Source organism: Heterodontus francisci, chromosome 3 (assembly GCF_036365525.1).
Source record: "Heterodontus francisci isolate sHetFra1 chromosome 3, sHetFra1.hap1, whole genome shotgun sequence".
Lineage (NCBI taxonomy): Eukaryota > Metazoa > Chordata > Chondrichthyes > Heterodontiformes > Heterodontidae > Heterodontus > Heterodontus francisci.
In genome coordinates, this window is record NC_090373.1 from 148802272 (window position 1) to 148825154 (window position 22883).

At 43.8% G+C, this 22883-nt stretch overlaps 1 protein-coding gene across 1 annotated transcript in view; it reads left to right on the top strand.

Annotated features, from left to right (window-relative positions):
* The window catches only part of LOC137362472 (hormonally up-regulated neu tumor-associated kinase homolog A), a 48854-nt gene extending 39553 nt beyond the window's left edge, over window positions 1-9301 (top strand). Inside the window, exons 9-10 of the mRNA XM_068026851.1 lie at window positions 2743-2977; window positions 8062-9301. Of these exons, the coding sequence (XP_067882952.1) occupies window positions 2743-2977; window positions 8062-8816 (990 nt within the window). The 3' untranslated portion in view covers window positions 8817-9301. The remainder of the gene's footprint in view (window positions 1-2742; window positions 2978-8061) is intronic.
* Window positions 9302-22883: the final 13582 nt, after the last annotated feature.

The following is a 22883-nucleotide window of genomic DNA, read 5'->3' on the forward strand; positions in this document are numbered from 1 at the left end:
TCGGTAAGTGTGAAAAAATTTAAATATATGTTGTGACCTGTGGAGAAGTGGAACTAGAATAAACAGTGCACTCCTCCCACCTTGGTCGTAACACCAGTAATGAAGCAAAGCATAAACACACAGATCAAAATATAAAAGTTCCCTTTTTTACTTAGCCACACACACACACATACATATACCGATTAACTGGAAAAATAAAGGGATATTCGTTTTAGAGCTCTATTACAAAACAAAACATTAAAAAAGCACTTGGGCTAAATACTTGCTAATTCTTGAAGAAGAAAGAGAAGATATGGAAAGATCCTTTGTTTTGGTTTGGCGTCCCAAATGCTGTCACTGGAATCTCCTCAGAACAGTTCTTTTCAGGCAATGTTGAAGATCAGTTTGGGTAGGTTTTTGAGGCGATGCAGCAACAGAGGTTTCCAGCAGGGTGTATAGCAGAAATGCGGCAACTGTTTCAATCTGTTTCTTGCACTTGCTTCTCAGCTTCTTGAGAGATGGAAAACTGGCAGGCTTTTTCAAACTGCTGGAACAGACTGAGTTGGGGTGGTTCCTTGGCAAGCTTTTCTCCAACTGTCTTTTTAAACCACTGTCCATATCCTAACTCACTGTACAAAGCAAAACCATAAACAATGTCACAAGGGACAAGCCTCCTGACTGCTATAAATCTTGACCTGTCACTTCTCTGTAAACATCTCCCCCTGGGGGGTAATTATTTGAAAACAGGTGCCTTCCAGTAAGGGCTTGTTTTTAGCACTCCTTGATCCTTCCAGTAAGTGTTTGTTTTCAAAGCTAGACCTCTCAGTGACCCTGGTAAAAGAAACCCATCTATGAAGTCTTTTCAGTTTTTCCAAAATAAAACAATGTCCAGCTCTAAAATACATGCGTCTTCAAAAAAATATATAGAAACACTTCTAACTTTATGAATGGCTTGCATAGCTAAGGATGAAGCCGATATCTAACCAATTCAGTCGAATTATCATCAAAGCTAATAGGATGTTGAACTATATTGCCACAGGGGGAGAACATGTCAGCTGTCAGTGGAGGCAATGATCAAATTGTTCTGTACCTTAAATAATGCAACTAGTTCTGGTTGGCAAGCAACAAGACATTCAAACATTGAAAGTAGTGTAGCAAGATGCCACAAGGCTGATCCCAAATCACAGGGATCAGGGTTATGAGGAAATATTGGGGTTTGACTTTTTAGCCTGGAAAGGAGGTGGCTGAAATGTGAGGGTCAATTTTAACATGGGCGGTAGGCGGGGCAGTTGGGCCGCCTGATGTCATCCGTCTAAGGCTCACATCATTTTGATGGTCTGGCATCATTTACATTTCACTGAAGGACTGCCCACATGTTTTCAATGGCAACGGGCAGCCCACTCAATTGGAGGGTGAGATTTCGGGTGGGTCCCTCCACCTACTTAAGAAGTGAAGGCACCTCTTAAAGCAAGGTGTTATTAAACTCTGTGAAAATCTGTGCTACTACTTAGCAGTTTCAGATGCAGTGGTTGGATTGCTCGTGAAACAGGTGAACGCACCCAGTTAGTTCTTTTTTTTCTTTTGGGCCTCCTTATCTCGAGAGACAATGGATACGCGCCTGGAGGTGGTCAGTGGTTTGTGAAGCAGCGCCTGGAGTGGCTATAAAGGCCAATTCTAGAGTGACAGGCTCTTCCACAGGTGCTGCAGAGAAATTTGTTTGTCGGGGCTGTTGCACAGTTGGCTCTCCCCTTGCACCTCTGTCTTTTTTCCTGCCAACTACTAAGTCTCTTCGACTTGCCACAATTTAGCCCTGTCTTTATGGCTGCCCGCCAGCTCTGGCGAATGCTGCCAACTGACTCCCACGACTTGTGATCAATGTCACAGGATTTCATGTCGCGTTTGCAGACGTCTTTATAGCGGAGACATGGACGGCCGGTGGGTCTGATACCAGTGGCGAGCTCGCTGTACAATGTATCTTTGGGGATCCTGCCATCTTCCATGCGGCTCACATGGCCAAGCCATCTCAAGCGCCGCTGACTCAGTAGTGTGTACAAGCTGGGGATGTTAGTCGCTTCGAGGACTTCTGTGTTGGAGATACGGTCCTGCCACCTGATGCCAAGGATTCTCCGGAGGCAGCAAAGATGGAATGAATTGAGATGTCGCTCTTGGCTGGCATACGTTGTCTAGGCCTCGCTGCCATAGAGCAAGGTACTGAGGACACAGGCCTGATACACTCGGACTTTTGTGTTCCGTGTCAGTGTGCCATTTTCCCACACTCTCTTGGCCAGTCTGGACATAGCAGTGGCAGCCTTACCCATGCGCTTGTTGATTTCTGCATCTAGAGACAGGTTACTGGTGATAGTTGAGCCTAGGTAGGTGAACTCTTGAACCACTTCCAGAGCGTGGTCACCAATATTGATGGATGGAGCATTTCTGACGTCCTGCCCCATGATGTTCGTTTTCTTGAGGCTGATGGTTAGGCCAAATTCATTGCAGGCAGCCGCAAACCTGTCGATGAGACTCTGCAGGCACTCTTCAGTGTGAGATGTTAAAGCAGCATCGTCAGCAAAGAGGAGTTCCCTGATGAGGACTTTCCGTACAGGTGAAAACAGGTGAACGCACCCAGTTAGTACCAAACATCATAATCATGGTCTTAATAGAACTAAGAATGCTTCGAAACTTTTAGTTATTTAAGCGTTCTTTCCAGTAAGAAACTATAGATTGTTTCATACAAATACCCCATGGTTCTTTTATAATTCATAGAGAGGAAATACAATAGCAAAGCAAAGCAAACAGACAGAAGCAAGAACTCCAGACCAAAATCTCCCGTCAGCATCATATGGCAGTAAGCAAACTGCTGAACAGGCACATCTGGAGAATGGAAGGAATTCAGAGACAAGGGAACAGCTGCACACGTACACCTCTGCAATGAAAGAGGTTATTAAAGAAGAAGAGATTGCAATTTCTCTAGAAAATCAGGACCATTGCTTCCCAGAAGGTACAACTGTAATATTGTTTATAATAAGCGTTGTTTTTGTTGTCAAAGGAGATGGAAGTTTTCATAACATTCGAGTTTGAGATGTTCTACTTAACCAAACCAATATAGTTGAACATTGCACACTGGCACAGTGCAATTAAATATTGCACACTGACAGGAACAGGAGGTTGGGTTCAATGAAATAGGCAGAGGCAATTCTAGGAAGTTTTAACTGGATGTCCAATGCTGCAGTTAAGTGCAGTTTTGTTTTCAACAACTAATGTTACATTGTAAAGCATTCACTACTGCAAAATAACACACACTGGAACTATTTGGAGCAAAGCGTTAAAATAGTTTTAATTAGGACACTTGAATAGATTGAGAAAGAGCTAAATTCTGTAATTGGAAAACAGTAGGTTGGTACTCTCTGAAGGATGGGGACTGTTGAGCTGAGAGTTTACTTCATTCGAACTCACATTGTGATCTTGTTTCTGTCCATCAATTGCATTTCAGGAAAGGAATTAGATTTACAGGCACAGAAGTATTAACTGACTTGATTATTTAAATTAATTGCTGATGATATAAGTTAGGAGGATGCAATTAGTGGAAGTGGCTATTTTCCCAAGTATGAGTTATCTCTCAGTGTATTTAAAAATAGTGCAATGAGTTTTGCTAAGTGAGACTGATCTAATGAACTGGATAATTACATATCCACTAGTTTCACAATTGTATTGTATTTTATGATATGAAGTAACAGTGTAGAACATTATGTGATACTTAGACACGTAGTAATCGTGTAGGCTAATGTGCTATATATGACATAACATTTCCATAGAACTGGTGAGCTGTGAGGGGGCAATCATATGTCAGAAAGCAGCTCCCAGGTAGTATTTGTATGAATGTAGGCCTGTTGCGCTGCCCATAGCAAGTAGGCCTTGGGGGGGGGAGGGGGGTGCGGGGGAGGGTGTTGAGCAGGGAGTGGTGGTGGGGAGCCAAGGGAAGGCAATCACAAGAAAGGATGAGCTTGGGCCAGCAGCATCTGCAGGTGGTGCTCCTTCTGATTCTGCAAAATACTAAAATGTTCAAAGTCTTTGAGACTTTTCCCATCAGCCTTCAGCGGTCCCTCCTAAGGCATAGTAAAAAATTGGATGAAACCTGTGTGGCACAAACTTTGCCCATTTGTTCTTCAATTTTACAATTGAGGTGCTACAACCACTTCATAAACAATGAGCTCAACTCCTGTTTATGGCAGGCTCCCTGAGAAACTACCGTGTTGCACGATCCAATATGTGCTGGATTTTGTATTCCCGCTGCCGGGAGCAGCAGTGGGCAAGGAACATGGCGGCCGTCCCACATGAAAATGGTGCTGCCACGCCACCGTGATTATGAGGGGGCAGCCATTTTACATATTCTCGGCGGCCACCTCTCCCAATCACATGGCGGGGGCGGGGGCGGGGGCGGGGGCGGCCTCAGCGACGCCATGAACAGCATCACCTGATGCAGGAGCAGATGCTGGCGCCATCTTTAAAAGGCTGCCAGCGCTGCATGGTGGGGGTGTCCATCCATGCCATGACAGCTGAAAGGTACCAGTCATATGAGCACACGGCTTCATCTATGGAGCGGATGGCGACCCTCATAGAGAGCCACATTCCACAGATGCTCAATCACCTGCAAACCCTCGTCTCGGGCTTAACTGCAACACAGCAGTGGCTGGGCGAGAGAAGGACTAGGAGCTTGGAGAGTGTTCCTGCTGCTGGTTCTTTTCCGGAGAACAGTGAGGTTCCAACGAGCCTTGAGAGGGAGGAGGAGAGGCTGCGTTCCATATCTGGGGTCGCCCCTAAGGGCGACCCAAGTGTGGACACCGGCTCCTCAGCCTGTCCACCAGTGAATCCAGGGTTACACCACAAAAGAGCACCTGAAAATGTTTTAAAAAGATACCTTGGCACATATGGACATTTACGGGTGAGACCAATCACATCTAATTGATTAAATGTGTTGGCTGACAATCATCAACTTTCATTGTTTGAATGACGCATGGCACCATGGATTGATTATATGTCTTTCCATTACATTATAAGCCCGACAGTACTGCCAGTGTAAGCAATAACATAATTGCCATACCAATATGCACAATGTGACACTGCACGGATGCAGTCACATGGGCAATGGCTCAGTTAGCTGCTGTCAGTCATGCTGGAGAGCTGGAGAGATGGATGTTACAGAGACAGAAGACTTTAGACCAGATGCAGGATAGTGCTTTGTGCTCTGAGGAACATGTGTTGAACTTCAGGGATTGTGGAAGCGCGCGGTTATCAGTCGTTGCCTTGCCTCCCTTGCTCGCTGCATGCCAAGTTGGCCCTCCATCACTGCTCTGGTTGTTCTTGGTTGCCCTCCACGTCCTCATCGTTGGAGGATGTGTCCTGCTCCTGTGCCTCAATCCTGCAAGGCCTCCCCCTCTCTACTGCGATGTTGTGCAGAACACAGCAGACTGCAACACTGTGCTCAGCCTTGTTTGGTGTATACTGTAGGGCTCCATCAGATCTATCAAGGTAGTGGAAGTGCATCTTCAGCATATCAATGGCCTGCTTGACGGTGGCTCAGGTGGAGCCGTGGCATGCATTGTAGCGCTCTTCAGCATCATTGCTGGGGTTGCTCACTGGCATCAGAAGCTTTGTCATTAATAAGTACACCTTATTCCCCAACAAGCCACCCCTGAAGTTGAGCGGGGGGAGTGAACAGCAGCGGCATCTGGAACTGGCGCAGTATGAATGGGTCATGGCAGCTGCCTGGGAAGCGAGCACACACTTGCAGGTAACGCTTTCTGTGGTCATACATGAGTTGGACATTGATGGAGTGAAAGGCCTTTATGAAGGCGGCTGGTTGGTCCGTGGAAGCCTTGATGGCCACATGCTTGCAGTCAATGACACCCTGCACTTGTGGGAATCCAGCAATGGCCCCAAATCCAATGGCCATCTCAGCCTGACTCTCCTGTACAAAGCATCAGTGATCTTTATGCAGCGGTGCATTGCAGATTGAGAGACCCCACACATGTCACCGGTTGATCCCTGAAATGATCCACAGGCATAGAGGTTTAGGGCCACAGTCACTTTGAGGGCCACAGGCATAGGGCGACCACCAAAGCCCATTGGTTGCAGGTCATTATTCAGCAGTGCACAGAGGTGTGTGACAGCCTCACTGGTCATCCATAGTCATCTCAAACACTGGCACTCAGACATCTGGAGGTAGGTCATGCGAGTCCTATAGACTCACTGGCGTGTGTGGGCTACTCTGCGCCTTGGTGGCGGCTGCTGCTGCTGCTCGAATCTTGGAGGTTCCTCGGTGGCCTGCACCTGCTTCTAGGGCTCACCTCCGGCGGAGATGCCTCAACATGGCAAGGGGATCCAGGAACAAGGGTGGATCATACCCATCTCATTGCTCCTCATCACTTCAGTTTCCTTCAAAAGGGCACTCTCACCTATCTGGGCAGAGATTTGAGTCCATCCTTGCTTCAGCAGTCTTCCAGTGTGAGGTATATTTTATGGCATGAGGCTTCACGATAAAACTTTAGATAAGTGCGAGCCAATCATTTCATTTGCCTGCACTGGACCACTGACAACAGCAACCTGTAGAGTTTCCCAGTTGTCTCCCGCACCACCCCACCCCCCCACCCACAAACAATTTATCCAAATGCAGAGTGGAACCCTTCCCCCTCTCCACAGACAAATGCAGAGTAGAGCCCTTCCCCCTCCCCTTGCCGACAGATATATGCAGAATAGACCCCTTCCCCCTCCCAACAGACAAATGCAGAGTAGACCCTGTCCCCTCCCCTTGCCAATATATGAAAAACGGAGGCAGAGTTCCAATCCTCCTCATTTCTGACGATTTCACTTCACTGCAACTGTCTGAATTCACTACAGAAAAGAATAAGAGCAGGAAATTACTTACCAACCTTTGGAGGCACCAAGGACTCTCTCCTTGGTGCTGCCAGCTTTTCAAGGACGGGAAAGTGAAGGCATGCGAGTGCCACACATCGAGTTCAAGATTGGAAACGGCTGGTAGGATCACAGGGAATGAATGCAGAAAGGTAATTTAAATATGCTAACTCGAGTCCCATCACAGAGCGGCAAAGGGGCCACCACGGAGCTTCCCCTCCGCCAGAAAGATCGGGCCCAGCAATTCCGGTTCTGTGGCGGTCGCTGCTCCTCCAATTCTCCACCACCTTCCCCCCCTCCCCCCCCAACGTAAGCCAACGTCAGGTTAGGAACAAAATCCTGCCCTCTGGGTGCAGAGCAGTCATGAGAGATCCCGACCCGATTTTGAGAAGTTTTTCCTTCAATTTGTTCCGGAAAAATGGACAAAATGAGGTAAAAGTAGAACGTAGGTCTGTCAAGTAGAATAAATTTAATCATGATTAATGTGGACCAATATTCAACAGAAAGTAATTGAAAGAAAAAAAATAAAGGCAAACTTAAAGGGAAGGACTTGTGAATTGGATGTTTATATTTTAAAAACTGCATGATGGTTTACTGGAAAGAAAGACAGATACTTGTAACTATTGAGTCCAAGTATCACAAGTACTTTTCACAATATACAGTTCAGTTTATGAGATTCAATAATAGTAGTAATAAAGCAAATTTGAATGAGATGGCTGAGTAATTGTATCAATTAAATATCCAATTATACCCGAGATGAAATGAGATTAAGATCTTCAAACAAGAGATTAATCACGATTACTATTGTAATCATTGGCAGCCCTAATTGTACTCAATCATATTTTAGTTATTTGTTTTTAGTTCTTTTAAGTACCTTTAGTACTATTAAGGATCTAAAGGATTTACTTTGTTAAATTAATGCTAGTTATGATTAGTTATTTTGTTTCTGTGAGAAAGTATTAACTTCACTTTGTACCAATGCACTTATCAGTCAGGACATGGAACAAGGGTAATCTCTTACTAATCCATTCCTAGAAACAGTTGAGTCATTATTTCACATCTTGAATGCTAAATTATGTATGCACAAAAAACTATATAACTGAGATGAAAGTTAAATTCTATAAATTGATAGCTACTAACAAATTATAAAAAATAATTTTGTATCATTTGCAGTTTCTAAATTTGCAAATAGGGAACTGGTGCACCTGGGACCTCCCAAGTCTTCATCCAGAGGGATATCTGACCAAACCTGTTCAGAATTTCAAGGTAAATCAGAGGTCATCCAAGGGACTGTTAGTGCTAAAACACAAGACCATCAAAAACAAAAACAGGATGGTCATTTGCAACCAATAAGTCAGCAGGAGATTGAAGGGAATCTCAAACCAACAACAAGCAATCCTGGTAAAAAAACACCAAGATCTTTGCTAGAGAGCAAAGGACATTACAAAAGCCCAGCAGCCTATCATGAAACGAAGTTTAAAGATCTTCTCCAAGCTATGGAAGACCAATCAGCAACAGCAAATTGGAGGTATCAGGAAAAAGATGGGCACAATTTTGTGGTAATTGACACACCTCAGCTTTCCCCATTGCCAAAACTCAAACAAAGTATTTTCAAAGATAACCTCAGTAAGAAAATCACCTGGGTTGGAACACCGCACCATAGAACAAATGGCTCGGCGCCTTTTTTGGTAAATGGTGGGAGACATCCCCTTTTTCCGCCTTCTCGCCAGCAGACTCTGATAGTCAAGAGCTTGCGTCAGTCCAAGGAGAAAACACAAACTTCTCTCACCAACAACGTATTCAGAAGGAACTGCATTCAGCTTAAGGCACCTCAGAAACCAACAGATTTAAATCTACCAGTGTTGTCACCAGCATTTCAGTCAAAGTCAGACAAAAAAGGTGAAATACTAAGGCTAGACTTTGTGTAAATAATGTGACACACAAGGATCAATGGATGGATATGTGAGGGAAGATTCCCATTGTTGGCTATTTGTAGTGCAATCATAAATGTGCTCTTTTCATATAAGTTTACTATTCACTACAACTATCAAATAAGGCAAATCTTCCCCAGTTTCTTAGAGACGATCCACAAAAGCGAACAAAAGGTCACAAAAGAGAACAGATGGCCTGACTAATAAATAAACAGCTCCTGATTTTTTTTTATTCGTTCATGAGATGTGGGCATCGCTGACTAGGCCAGCATTTATTGCCCATCCCTAATTGCCCTTGAGAAGTTGGTGGTGAGCTGTCTTTTTGAACCGCTTCAGTCCATGTGGAGTAGATACACCCACAGTGCTGTTAGGAAGGGAGTTCCAGGATTGTGACCCAGCAACTGTGAAGGAACGGCGATATAGTCCCAAGTCAGGATGGTGTGTGGCTTGGAGGGAAACTTGCAAGTGGTGGTGTTCCCATGCATCTGCTGCCCTTGTCCTTCTAGGTGATAGAGGTCGCGGGTTTGGAAGGTGCTGTCTAAGGAGCCTTGGTGAGTTGATATACACAGAAATACGGAAAAGTTACAACATGCCAATAGGCCATTTGGCCCAACCAGTCCTTATTGGCATTTACACTCCATGTGAACAAATGGTCCTAATCATATTTAGTTGTCCTGTTTCCATAATCCTTTATCCTCTTTTACTTCATCCACCTATATAATGCATTTTGGATATTTTTCTTATTTATTCTTGGGATATCAGCATTTCTCGTAAGGCCGAAATTTATTGGCCATCCTTACTTGCCCTTGGCACAGTGGTGTGGGCGTTATTGAACAGTTAACAGTTTGTGTAGTGAATGTGCTTCCATAGTGCTATTAGGTAGGGACTTCCAGAACCCAGCAACAATCAGGATGGTGTGTGACTTGGTTGGGAACTTGGAGCCTCACACTAATCTATGTACAGAATTTTCTCATGCTCACTGTTTTAAATCTCTTACATTCAATCTTGCATCTGTGGCCCCTCATTCTAGACTCCCCAACTACTGAAATAGAGTCTGCTTCTATCTGTTCCGACCTTTCATAATTCTAAACTTCTATCATGAAAAAAGACTCAGTTTTCAAGCTTTTCTTCATATTTATATTTCTTCGTACCAGGCAGCATCCTGTGAATTTGTGTTGTATCCTCCCTAAAGCCACAATATCCATCCTATGGTATGGAATCCAAAACTCCACACGGTACTCCTACTGAGGTCTTATTAAGGTTTTCTATGGGTTCATTATTACTTTTTGGATTTTGTACCTCTTGACATAAAACCTAGAATTATATTAGTTTTGCTTCTTAAAAAAAAATCAACTGACATGCTGCTCTTAATGTTCTTTGAACCTGTCCCCTCAAATCCCTCTGCTATTTAACAGCAGCAGGTCTACTTCCATTTCAAGAATAGTTACTGCTGCTATCTTTTTACCAAAGTGTATCACCTCATATTTACTCACATTAGGGGAATGGTAGCGAAGTGGCAATCTTACTGGACTAGTAATCCAGAGACCCAATCTACTGCACTGGAGACGAGTTCAAATTCCACCACATCAACTGGTGGAATTTTAATTCAATTAATTAATAAATCCGGTATAAAAAGCTGGACCCAGTAATGGTGGCCATGAAACTGCCGGATTGTCATAAAAACCGCTCTGGTTCACTAATGCCCTTCAGGGGAAGAAATCTGCTGTGCTTACCTGATCTGGCCTATATGCGATTCCAGACCCACAGCAATGTGATTGTTTCTGAACTGCTTTCTGAAATGGCCTAGCAAACCACTCAGTTGTATCAATCCACTACAGAAAAGTTGAAAAAGAATAAAACCAGATGGACCACCCGGCATCGACCCAGGAACAGGAAACGACAAAGGCACACCCTGCCCAGTCAACCCTGCAAAGTCCTCCTGACTAACATCTGGGAACTTGTGTTTAAATTGGGAGAGCTGTCCCACAAGCTAGTCAAGCAACAACCTGATACAGTCAGACTCAACAATTCAATCCTTACAGCCAATGTCCCAGACTCCTCTATCATCATCCCTGGGTATGTCCACTGGAAGGACAGCCCCAGCAGAGGTGGCAGTGCAGTGGCATACAGCCAGGAGAGAGTGGCCCTGGGAGTCCCCAAAATTGACTGCAGACCCCAAGAAGTCTCATGACATCAGATCAAATGTGGGTAAGGAAATATCTTGCTGATTCCCACCAACTGCCCTCCCTCACCTGATGAATCAGTGCTCCTACATGGAAGAAGCACTGAGGGTAGCGAGGGCACAGAACGTACTCTGGGTAGGGGACTTCAATGTCCATCACTAAGAGTGGCTCGGTAGCACCAGTACTGGCCGAGTCCTAAAGGACTTACCTGCCAGATTGGGTCTACGGCCAGTGAGACAACCAACGAGAAGGAAAAACCTATTTAACCTCACCCTCACAGTTGAGTATGCATCTGTCCATTACAGCATTGGTAGGAGTGAGTCCTTGTAGGGACGAAGACCCATCTTCACACTGAGGATACCCACCAAGCTAAATGAGATAGATTCAGAACAGATCTAGCAGCTCAGAAATGGGCATCCATGAAGCACTCGGACCATCAGCAGCAGAATTGTACTTAAGCACAATCTGTAACCTCATAGCCCAGCATATCCCCCACTCTACTATTACCATCAAGCCAGAAATCAACCCTGGTTCAATGAAGAGTGCAGGAGGGCATGCCAGGAGCAGCACCAGGCATATCTCAAAATGAGGTGTCAACCTGGTGAAGCTACAACAGAGGACTACTTACGTGCTAAACAGTGGAAGCAGCATGCAAGAGACAGAACTAGGTGATCCCACAACCAACAGATCAGATCAACCTCCGCAATCCTGCCACATCCAGTCATAATGGTGGTGGGCAATTAAACAACTAACCAGAGGAGGAGGTTGCACAAACATCCCATCCTCAATGATGGGGGACCCCAGCACGTCAGTTCAAAAGACCAGGCTGAAGCATTTGCAACTATCTTCAGCCAGAAGTGCCAAGTGGATGATCCATCCCAGTCTCCTGCTGAGGTTCCCAGCATCACAGATGCCAGTCTGAAGCCAACTCGATTCATTCCACCTGATGGCAAGAAACAGCTGAAGCCACTGGATACTGCAAAGGCTATGGGCCCTGACAACATTCTGGCTGTAGTACTGAAGATTTGTGCTCCAGAACTAGCCGAACTCCTAGCCAAGCTGTTCCAGTGCAGCTGCAATTGGCATCTACCCAACAATGTGGAAAATTGCCCAGGTGTATCCTGTCCACAAAAAGCAGGACAAATCCAATCCAGCCAATTACTGCCCCATTAGTCTACTCTCAATCATCAGCAAATTGATGTAAGGTGTAATTGAAAGTGCTATCAGGCAGTACATACTCAACAATAACCTGCTTACTGATGCTCACTTTGGGTTCCAGCAGGGACAACCAGCTCCAGACCTCATTACAGCCTTTATCTAAACATGGACAAAAAAGCTGAACTCCAGAGATGAGGTGAGAGTGACTGCCCTTGATGCCCTCAATGGCAGCATTTAACCGAGAGTGGCATCGAGGAGCCCGAGTAATGCTGAAGTCAATGGCAGTTGGGGTAAATCTCTCCACTGGTTGGAGTCATATCTAGAGTAAAGGAAGATGGTTGTGGTTGTTGGAAATCAATCATCTCAGCCCCAGGACATTGATGCAGAAGTTCCTCACCATAGTGTCCTAGGCACAACCTTCTTCAGCTGCTTCATCAATGATGTTCCCACCATTATAAGGTCAGAATTGGGGATGCACAATGTTAAGTACCATTCTCAACTCCTCAGATACTGAAGCAGTCCATGCCAACATGCAGCAAGATCTGGACAACGTTCAGACTTGGGCTGATAGGTGACAAGTAACATTCTTGCCACACAAGTGCCAGGCATTGACCATCTCCAATAAGAGAGAATCTAACTATCTCCCCTTGCTATTCAGCGGCATTACCATCGCAAAATCCCCCACTGTCAACGTCCTGGGGAGTAGGGGGGTTCGTCATGATTGACTGGAAAACTTAACTGGACCAGCCATATAAATACTGTGTCTACAAGGGCAAGTCAGAGCTGGGAATTCTGCAGTGAGTAACTCAACTTCTGATTCCCCAAAGCCTGTCACCATCTACAAGGCACAAGTCAGGAGTGTGATGGAATAAACTCCACTTTCCTGGATGAGTGCGGCTCCAACAACACTCAAGAAGCTCAACACCATCCAGGACAAAGCAGTCCTATTCATCGGCACCCTATCCACCACCTTAAACATTCACTCCCTACAGCACTGGCGCACAGTGGCAGCAGTGTGTACCATCTACAAGATGCACTGCAGCAACTCACCAAGCACCTTTGAAACTCACCACCTCTACCACTTAGAAGGACAAGGGCAGCAGATGCATGGGAATACCACCACCTGGAACTTCCCCTCCAAGCCACATACCATCCTGACTTGGAACTATATTGCCGTTCCTTCACTGTTGCTGGACCAAAATCCTGGAATTCCGTTCCTAACAGCACTGTGAGTGTAGTTACACCAGATGGATTGCAGCAATTCATGAAGGAGGTTCATCACCACCTTCTCAAAGGCAGTTAGGGATGGGCAACAAAGGCTGGCCTTGCCAGCGATGCCCACATCCCATGAAAGAATAAAAAAATTAAATGTATCTGCCACTTTTTAGCCCACTTTCCCATCTTATTATTCATTTCTAGCTTTCTTTGGTCTTCTAAGAATTAACTATATCTCATTTTGATATCATTTACAAAATTCAACTCCACTCCCTCTAGACCAATATTTAAATCATTGGCATACAATGGGCAGGATAATTAGATTAATTCGACAAAAGTTAGATGTAGCTATTGACTTTTAGTGAATGCTGGTGATAGTATTGGGGGAAAAATAGCATATTTATATGACAGTCCTCTGCTGTTTTACTTGTGACAATGGCTGGAATTTTATTCCCCCCCCCCCCCACCCACCCCACTTCTGAGAGCAGACTGGGGGTGGGGGGCCATAAAATTGGTTGGGATGGTGGAGGGGTGCCATGCTCATCGCCTACCCGCTCCTGCTTGCCGAATAATAGTCACTTAAGGGCCTTTTCCCACCGCCGCTGGTATTTTACTTCACCACCTGTGGAGACCGCCCAGTAATACCTTTTGGCCTCCTTGCGGGCTGGTGGGAGGGGTCCCCCTCCAGACCAGGTATCCTATGCCCCACGGAGGGCACCCCATTAGCACGGGCATTGGCCCAGCAAGCCTGACCTCACTTACCTGCTTCCAAGGCCCATTTCCATGGTTTGTCATCTCGCTGAGTGCAGTCCTAGCAGTGGCCACACCTCCCAGTGGTGCTGGTGGAACCTAAGAGCTGCCGGCCCTCTGATTGGCTAGCAGCTCTTGGAGGCGGGATATCTGCCTCGGGGTGGAAGCCATGACCTCAGGCAATTAATTTCCTGAGCCACACAGAATAAGGTCATGTCTTCCAGGGCCAGCGGAAGTGGATTTATCCCCGAATTTTCAGCTGGTGGACAGGGCTACTACCTCCTCATGAAATTCCTGCCATTGATTCATTTATTTTAAGTAACAATCTAAGAGCTGTCATCAAAACGTGTTAAGTGCTTGTCCAATATTGTCAAGAGTAACTTAGTGGATCCATTCGTTATAATATTCCAAAATTCCCTGGATGCGGGGAAGGTTCCAGTGGATTGGAAAAATGCTAATATAACACCCTTATTCAAAAAGGGAGGGAGGCAGAAAGTAGGAAACTATAGACCAGTTAGTTTAACAATTTCCCAACAACAGATGTTAGAATCTGTTAGGGAACTAATAACAGGACATTTAGAAAGTCAAAACGCAATCCATCAGAATCAGCATGGTTTTATGAAGGGTAAATCGTTTTTGACCAATTTGCTAGAGTTCTTCGAAGATGTAACAAGTAAAGTGGATAATGGGGATCCTGTAGATGTAGTATATCTGGACTTCCAGAAGGCATTTGATAAGGTGCCGCACCAAAGGTTAATACACAAGGTAAGATCACATGGGGTTAAGGGCAATTTATTAGCTTGGATAGAGGATTGGCTAACCAACAGAAAACTGAGAGTCAGGATAAATGGGTCCTTTTCTGGTTGGCACGATGTAACTAGTGGGGTGCCACAGGGTTCGGTCCTCGGGCCCCACCTATTTACAATCTATATTAATGACTTGGATGCAGGGATAGAAGGTACTATAGCCAAATTTGCAGTTGACACTAAACTAGGTGGGATAGTAAGTTGCAATAAAGAAATAAGAAATTTACAAATGGATATGGATAGGTTAGGTGAATCGGCAGATATGTGGCAGATGGAGTTTAACATGGATAAGTGTGAGGTTATCCATTTTGGTCAGAAGAATAGAAAGGCAAATTATTATCTAAATGGAGAGAAACTTCAGAGTGCTTTGATGCAGAGGGATCTGGGTTTCCTCATGCATAAATCACAGAAAACTAGTATGCAGGTGCAGCAGGTAATGAGGAAGGCAAATGGAATTTTGGCATTTATTGCTAAAGGAATAGAATATAAAAGTAGGTAAGTGTTGCTGCAACTGTACAAGGCAATAGTGAGACCACACCTGGAGTATTGCGTACAGTTTTGGTCCCCTTTCTTGAGGTGGGATGTAGTTGCATTGGAGGCAGTTCAGAGGAGGTTCACTAGATTGATTCCAGAGATGAGGGGTTTGTCTTATGAAGAGAGATTGAGCAGTTTAGGCTCTCTAGAGTTTAGAAAAATAAGAGGAGATCTAATTGAGGTATATAAGATGATTAAGGGGATTGACAAAGTAGACGCAGAGAGGATGTTTCCTCTGGTGGGACAATCTAGAACGAGAGGTCATAGTTTTAGGATAAGGGGTAGCAGATTTAAAACAGAGATGAGGAGAAATTACTTCTCTCAAAGGGTCGTGAGTCTGTGGAATTGACTACCCCAGAGTGTGGTGGATGCTGGGACATTGATTAAATTTAAGGAGGAGATAGACAAATGTTTAATTAGTAATGGGTTGAAGTGTTCTGGAGAACATGCAGGAAAGTGGAGTTGAGGCCGAGATGAGGTCTGCCATGATCATATTGAATGGCGGAGCAGACTCGAGGGGCTGAATTGCCTACTCCTGCTCCTAGTTCTTATGTTCTTATGTACTGTTCATTAGATTTTTCACATTGGGTTCAGTTAGTTGCCCTCAGAAACTTTTACCAGTAATTAGCCCTCTGAAGAAAAATATTTTAAGGTATTTATTAAAAGACTGCTGTAGGACAAACTTTAGTGTCCTTCTTCTTCTTCTTTGGCCTCCTTGTCTTGAGAGACAATGGGTAAGCACCTGGAGATGGTCAATGGTTTGTGGAGCAGCGCCTGGAGTGGCTATAAAGGCCAATACTGCATTCAAAATAATCCACAGATATAAAGCACCATTTATCTCATCCTCCCCAACTGTGTTCAAGACATTTACTAGTGGCAGTCCTGCAGGCACCAATGACCTTCCAGTACCTCATCTAAAAGAGAATTCTTCATTTTCTTTCCAAAAATATACTTTAGTCATAAAAATTTGAAAAAATACATTCCAAAACAATTCAAATCGGACATTGCATAAAGTGCAATAAAGATTAGTTTCTTTCAATACAGTACATGAGGTGCCTCACTATCCTTACCCTTCCAGCTTATATTTACACTGTACATTTGCATTACATACCAAAAACAGCCTGAGGTGTTTTACACAGTTTCCAGCCCCTCAGTATATTGTGGCGGGAGGACCTTCCACACTGGCCTTTCCCCGTTGAGCCTCTGTAACTTCTCCAAGTTAAATGAACATTCTTCATATGCAATAATATAAAAGCAAAGTACTGCCGATTCTGGAAATCTGAAATTAAAACAAAGTGTTGGAAAAACTCAATGTGTCTGGCGACATCTGTGGAGAGAGAAGCAGAATTAACATTTCAGGTCAGTGACCTTGCATATGAAAGCCTGGTCAGTGAATATTTCAGGGCTATTCACTCACAGAGGCCATCTCAGCTAAGCTCAGTGCAGACCAGGGGCCTTCTTGGTCTATGTGACCCAGTATCATGCATGTATTTACTCACTGAGCCATGGTTTAAGCTGTAGTAGTAATCAGGCTGAAAAGTGTTCAGTGAATGTATTTTGAATGTTGACTATTCAGATAGTATAAAAAATACCATAGAACATAGAAAAGTGATGGCACAGCAAGAAGCCATTCAGCCCATCAAGTCAGCGCTGGCTGAAAAAACTAGCCGCTCATTCTAATCCCACTTTCCAGCACCTGGTCCGTAACCTTGCAGGTTACAATGCTTCAGATCCAGGTCCAGGTACCTTTTAAATGAGTTGAGTATTTCGGCCTCCACCATTGATCTGGGTAGCGAATTCCAGACAGCCGCCACCCTCTGGGTGAAAAATTTTTTCCTCATATCCCCTCTAATCCTTTTACTAATCACCTTAAATCTGTGCCCCCTGGTAATTGACCTCTCTACTAGGGGAAAGAGGTCCTTCCTGTCTACTCTATCTAGGCTCCTCATAATTTTGTACACTTCAATTAAGTCACCCCTCAACCTCCTCTGTTCGAGGGAAAACAACTTTAGCTAATCCAATCTTTCCTCATAGCTGCAACTTTCAAGCCCTGGCAACATTCTTGTAAATCTCCTCTGTACTCTTTACAGAGCAGTTATGTCCTTTTTGTAATGTGGTGACCAGAACTGTACGCAATACTCCAGCTGTGGCCTAACCAGCATTTTATACAGTTCCAGCATTACATCCCTGTTTTTGTATTCTATACCTCAGCCAAGAAAGGAAAGCATTCCATATGCCTTCTTCATTACTTTATCTATCTGTCCTTCAGGGACCTGTGGACATGCACTCCAAGGTGTCTCACTTCCTCTATCCCTCTCAATATCCTCCCATTTATTGTGTATTCCCTTCCTTTGTTTGCCCTCCCCAAATGCATTACCTCACACTTCTCTGGATTGAATTCCATTTGCCACTTTTCTGCCCACTCAAACAAATCATTGATATCATTCTGGAGTCTGCAGCTATCCTTTTCACTGTCAACTGCACAGCCAATTTTTGTGTCATCTGCAAATTTCCCAATCATGCCTCCCACATTTAAGTCCAAATCATTAATATATACCACAAACAGCAAGGGACCCAACACTGAACCCCGTGGAATGCCACATGAAACCGCTTTCCATTCGCAAAAACATCCGTCAACCATTACCCTTTGTTTCCTGTCACTGAGTCAATTTTGGATCTAACTCACCACATTCCCCTGAATTCCATGAGCCTTTACTTTTCTGCCATGTGGGACCTTGTCAAATGCCTTACTAAAATCCATGTAGACAACATCCACTGCACTACCCTCATCAATCCTCCTTGTTACTTACTCAAAAAATTCAAATTAATTTAGTAAGCACGACCTTCCCTTAATAAATCCATGCTGACTATCCCTGATTAATCCGTGTCTTCCTAAGTGACAGTTTATTCTATCTCTCAGAATTGATTCTAATAATTTGCCCACCACCGAGGTCAGACTGACTGGCCTATAATTATTTGGCCTATCCCTTGCACCCTTTTTAAACACTGGCACAACGGTCGCAGACCTCCAATCCTGTGGTACCTTGCCTGTATCTAGTGAGGATTTGAAAATGATCCTCAGTGCATTCACTATTTCCTCCCTGGATTCCTTTAACAGCCTGGGATAGAATCCATCTGACCCTGGTGATTTATCCACTTTCAAGAATGTCAGGCCTCTAGTACTTCCTCTCTCATTATGCTTTTTTTATTCATTCATGGGATGTGGGTGTCGCTGGCTAGGCCAGCATTTATTGCCCATCCCTAATTTCCCTTGAGAAGGTGGTGGTGAGTTGCCTTCTTGAACCACTGCAGTCCATGTGAGGTAGGTACACCCACCGTGCTGTTAGGAAGGGAGTTCCAGGATTTTGACCCAGCGACAGTGAAGAAACGGCAATATAGTTCCAAGTCAGGATGCTGTGTGACTCGGAGGGGAACCTGCAGGTAGTGGTGTTCCCATGCATTTGCTGCCCTTGTCCTTCTAGTTGGTAGAGGTCGTGAGTTTGGAAGGTGCTGTCTAAGGAGACTTGGAGCGTTGCTGCATTGTATCTAATATCTCACACTCCTTCACTTTAACTACATGTCTCCATCATCCTCTCCTTTGTGAAGACAGAGACAAAGTACTCATTAAGAGCCCTGCCCGCATCTTCTGCATCCATGCATAAGCTACCTTGTACATCTCCAATAGGCCCTACCCTTTCCTTAGTTATCCTCTTGCTCTTAATGTACTGATAAAACATCTTTGGGTTTTCCTTGATTTTACCTGCCAATAATTTTTCGTGTCTTCTCTTTGCTTTCCTAATTTCCTTTTTTACTTCTCCTCTGCACTTTCTATACTGCTCAAGGCTTTCTAAAGTATTAAACTGTCATAAGCTTTCTTTTTCTGCTTTTTCCTACCCTGTATGCTTCTAGATAACCAAGGGGCTCTAGATTTGGCAGTACCACCCTTTTTCTTTGTGGTGACATGTCTGTACTGTGCCCATAGTATCTCACTTTTGAATGCCTCCCACTGTTTTGCCACTGATTTTCCTTCCAGCAGCTGTATCCAGTCCACTTTAGCCAGATCACCTCTCAGCTTCATGAAATTTGACTTCCTCCAATTTAGAACTTTTATTCCTGTTCTATCTTTGTCCTTTTCCATAATAATGCTAAATCTAACTGTATTATGGCCACTATCTCCAAAATGGTCACTCACTGCTACTTCATCCACTTGTCCAGCTTCATTTCCTAAGACTAAATCTAGAATTGCGCCACCTCTCATTGGGCTAGTTACGTGCTGGCTAAAAAAGTTCTCTTGAATGCAGTTCAAGAATTTTGTCCCCTCTGTACCCTTCACACTGTTTGTATCCCAGTTGATATTAGGGTCTATTATTGTCCTTTTGTTTTTTCACTCAGAAATTTGCCTTCATATTTGTTCTTCTACCTCTCCCTCACTATTTGGGGGTTATAGTACACTCCTAGTAGTGTGGCCACTATTTGGGAGTCTATAGTACACTCTTAGTAGTGTGGCTGCCCCTTTTTTTATTTCTGAGCTCAACCCATATGGCCTCATTTGATGCTTCATTTAGTATATCATCCCTCCTCACAGCTGTAATTGCTTCTTTAAGCAATAATACCACACCCCCTCCTTTTTTCTCCCCTTCTCTATCCTGCCTGAAAACACTATATCCAGGGATGTTGAGCTGCCATTTTTACTCCTCTTTAAGCCAAGTTTCCATTATAGCAATGATATCATGCTACTATGTGTCTATCTGTGCCCTCAGCTCATCGGCTTTATTTGCTGTACTCCTTGCATTTAAATAAATACCTTTTAATACTGCCAAATTACTATGCTGCACACTTTTTAACCTTTGCTTCTTCTGTCTTTCAGAGTCACTCGCTAATTTTCTGCCTCCCGTTCCCTGCTCTAAATTTGTGCTTTCTGAAACTGCCCTCAGGTTCCCAGGCCCCCTGCCAAACTAGTTTAAACTATCCCCAACAGCACTCACATTCACAAATGTCAGTGGTTCCATTACTAGAACAAGATCTCACATTGGACAGAGATTAGCAATATAGAGCTTAGGAACATAGGAAATAGAAGCAGGAGTAGGCCATTCGGCCCCTTGAGCCTTCTCTGCCATTCAACCAGATCATGGCTGACCCTCTACCTCAATGCCATTTTCCTGCACTATCCCTATATCCCTTGAGATCTTTTCTATGTAGAAATCTACCAATCTCTGTCTTGAACATATCAATGACTGAGCTTCTACAGCTCTCTGGGGTAGAGAATTCCAAAGATTCACCACCCTCTGAGTGAAGAAATTCCTCCTCATATCAGTCCAAATGGCCTCCCTCTTATTCTGAGTCTGTGTCCCCTGGTTCGAGAACCCCCACCCAGGGGAAACATTTTTCCTGCATCAACCTTGTCGAGTCCTGTAAGAATTTTGTATGCGTCAATGAGATCACTTCTCATTCTTCTAAACGCCAGAGATTCTCCTCAATCTCCTCCTAGGACAATCCCACTATCCCCAGAATCAGTTTGGTGACCCTTCGTTGCACTCCCTCTATGGCAGGTATATCCTTCATTAGGTAAGAGGACCAAAACTGTACGCAATACTCTAGGTGTGGTCTCACCAAGGTTCTATACAATTGCAGCAAGATTTCTTTACTCCTGTACTCAAATCCTCTTGCAATAAAGGCCAACATAGCAAAGTCTACTAAAATGGTTGCATTAGAAAGGCTTACAACAACTACACAAGGAGAAACACTTTGATGACAAGGTCATTCTGTTGAACTTCTGTTGAAGCTTATCATTCCACTGTGACATGACCATTACAATACTTAAGCACTTTTATAGTCAGGAATATTTATTGTATTCTATATTATACTTTGATTTAATCACTCAACAAGAGTGCCAAAGCAACTTGGGCCTATTTTGGGCCTTTTACATGTGTAATCAATATAATTTTTTAGGTAAGTCAAATTGTATATATTTTAGCTAAAAGAACAATTTGTAATCTGTAAATAGTGTCAAAGTATTTTACATCTGCGAGTAAAATTTCTTAATGTAGTTCCTGTTTGCTCATGATTGAGGATATTGATTCCATGTTTGATAGTCTTTTATTTAATATCAGACTGAACAATGGAATATTTGGCAAAAATCGGCACATTTCCTATTCCTGTGGCATGATTCAGATTTTTGTTATTTAAAATCATTGATCTCCTGTGGTGTTACAGGTAAAAACTAGCTAAGTAATTTAACTTACTACAGTATGTGTATTGTAGTAGCTACATACAGTATGTATTTACTGCTATTCTGTTCCTCATATGTTTCTCCTGTATATCTTTATTCATTTTATAATAAATATAAAAAGAAAATGCTCAACCATACTGTCCCAACTTATATTCTATTTCTGAACCTGGCAATATATTATTGAAAGTTTTTTTTTGTAGCCCAAGGAAAATTAGTTGAACCTGCACCATGTTCTCACTTTGTTATTGTGACAGCATTCTTTGTTATGGTTGAAAGAGCCATTGGGCTACAATTAATACAGATCAATAAAATATGGAATTTTTCAGTCACCTTGTTCTCACTGATCAATCACAGTGCTCAATCAATGAGAAACAGTTCCTGTGGAAACAAGTACTAGGGACCACTGAACAATTAGGGAGGCAGTGGCATAGTGATAATGTTACTGGACTAGTAATCTAGAGATAAAAGCAAATACTGCAGATGCTGGAAATCTGAACTAAAAGCAAGAAATGCTGGAAATACTCAGCAGGTCTGGCAGCATCTGTGAAGAGAGAAGCAGAGTTAACGTTTCAGGTCAGTGACCCTTCTTCAGAACTGACTGACAAATATTAGAAATGTAAAAGATTTTAAGCAAGTAAAGCGGGGGGTGGGGCAAGCGATAACAAAAGATTTACTTGTATTTCTTTCTATTTAGTATACTGTATTTGCTGTTCACAATGTGTTCTCCTCTACATTGGGGAGACCAAACGCAGATTGGGTGACCGCTTTGCGGAACACCTTCACTCAGTCTGTAAGCCTGACCCCGAGCTTCCGGTTGCTGGCCACCCTCCCCTCCACGCCCCCCGCCCACTGCTCTCATGCTCACATCTCTGTCCTGGGATTGCTGCAGTGTTCCAGCGAACATGAACGCAAGCTCGAGGAACAGCATCTCATATACCAATTAGGCTCGCTACAGCCTGCCAGACTAAACATTGAGTTCAATAATTTCAGAGCATGATGGGCCCCCCCCCCTGCCTTTTTATGTTTAGTTATTTTTTCTTTTTTATTTGGTTATTCTACTTTAGCTTTTTAATGTGTTTGGTTTGTTTCTACTGTGCCTACCCACTATTACTGTTTTTTAATGTTTATGCTTGGAGTGCTTTATGCTTTACAGTCTATTCACACCGTCTCTGTACTAACGCTTTGTCTT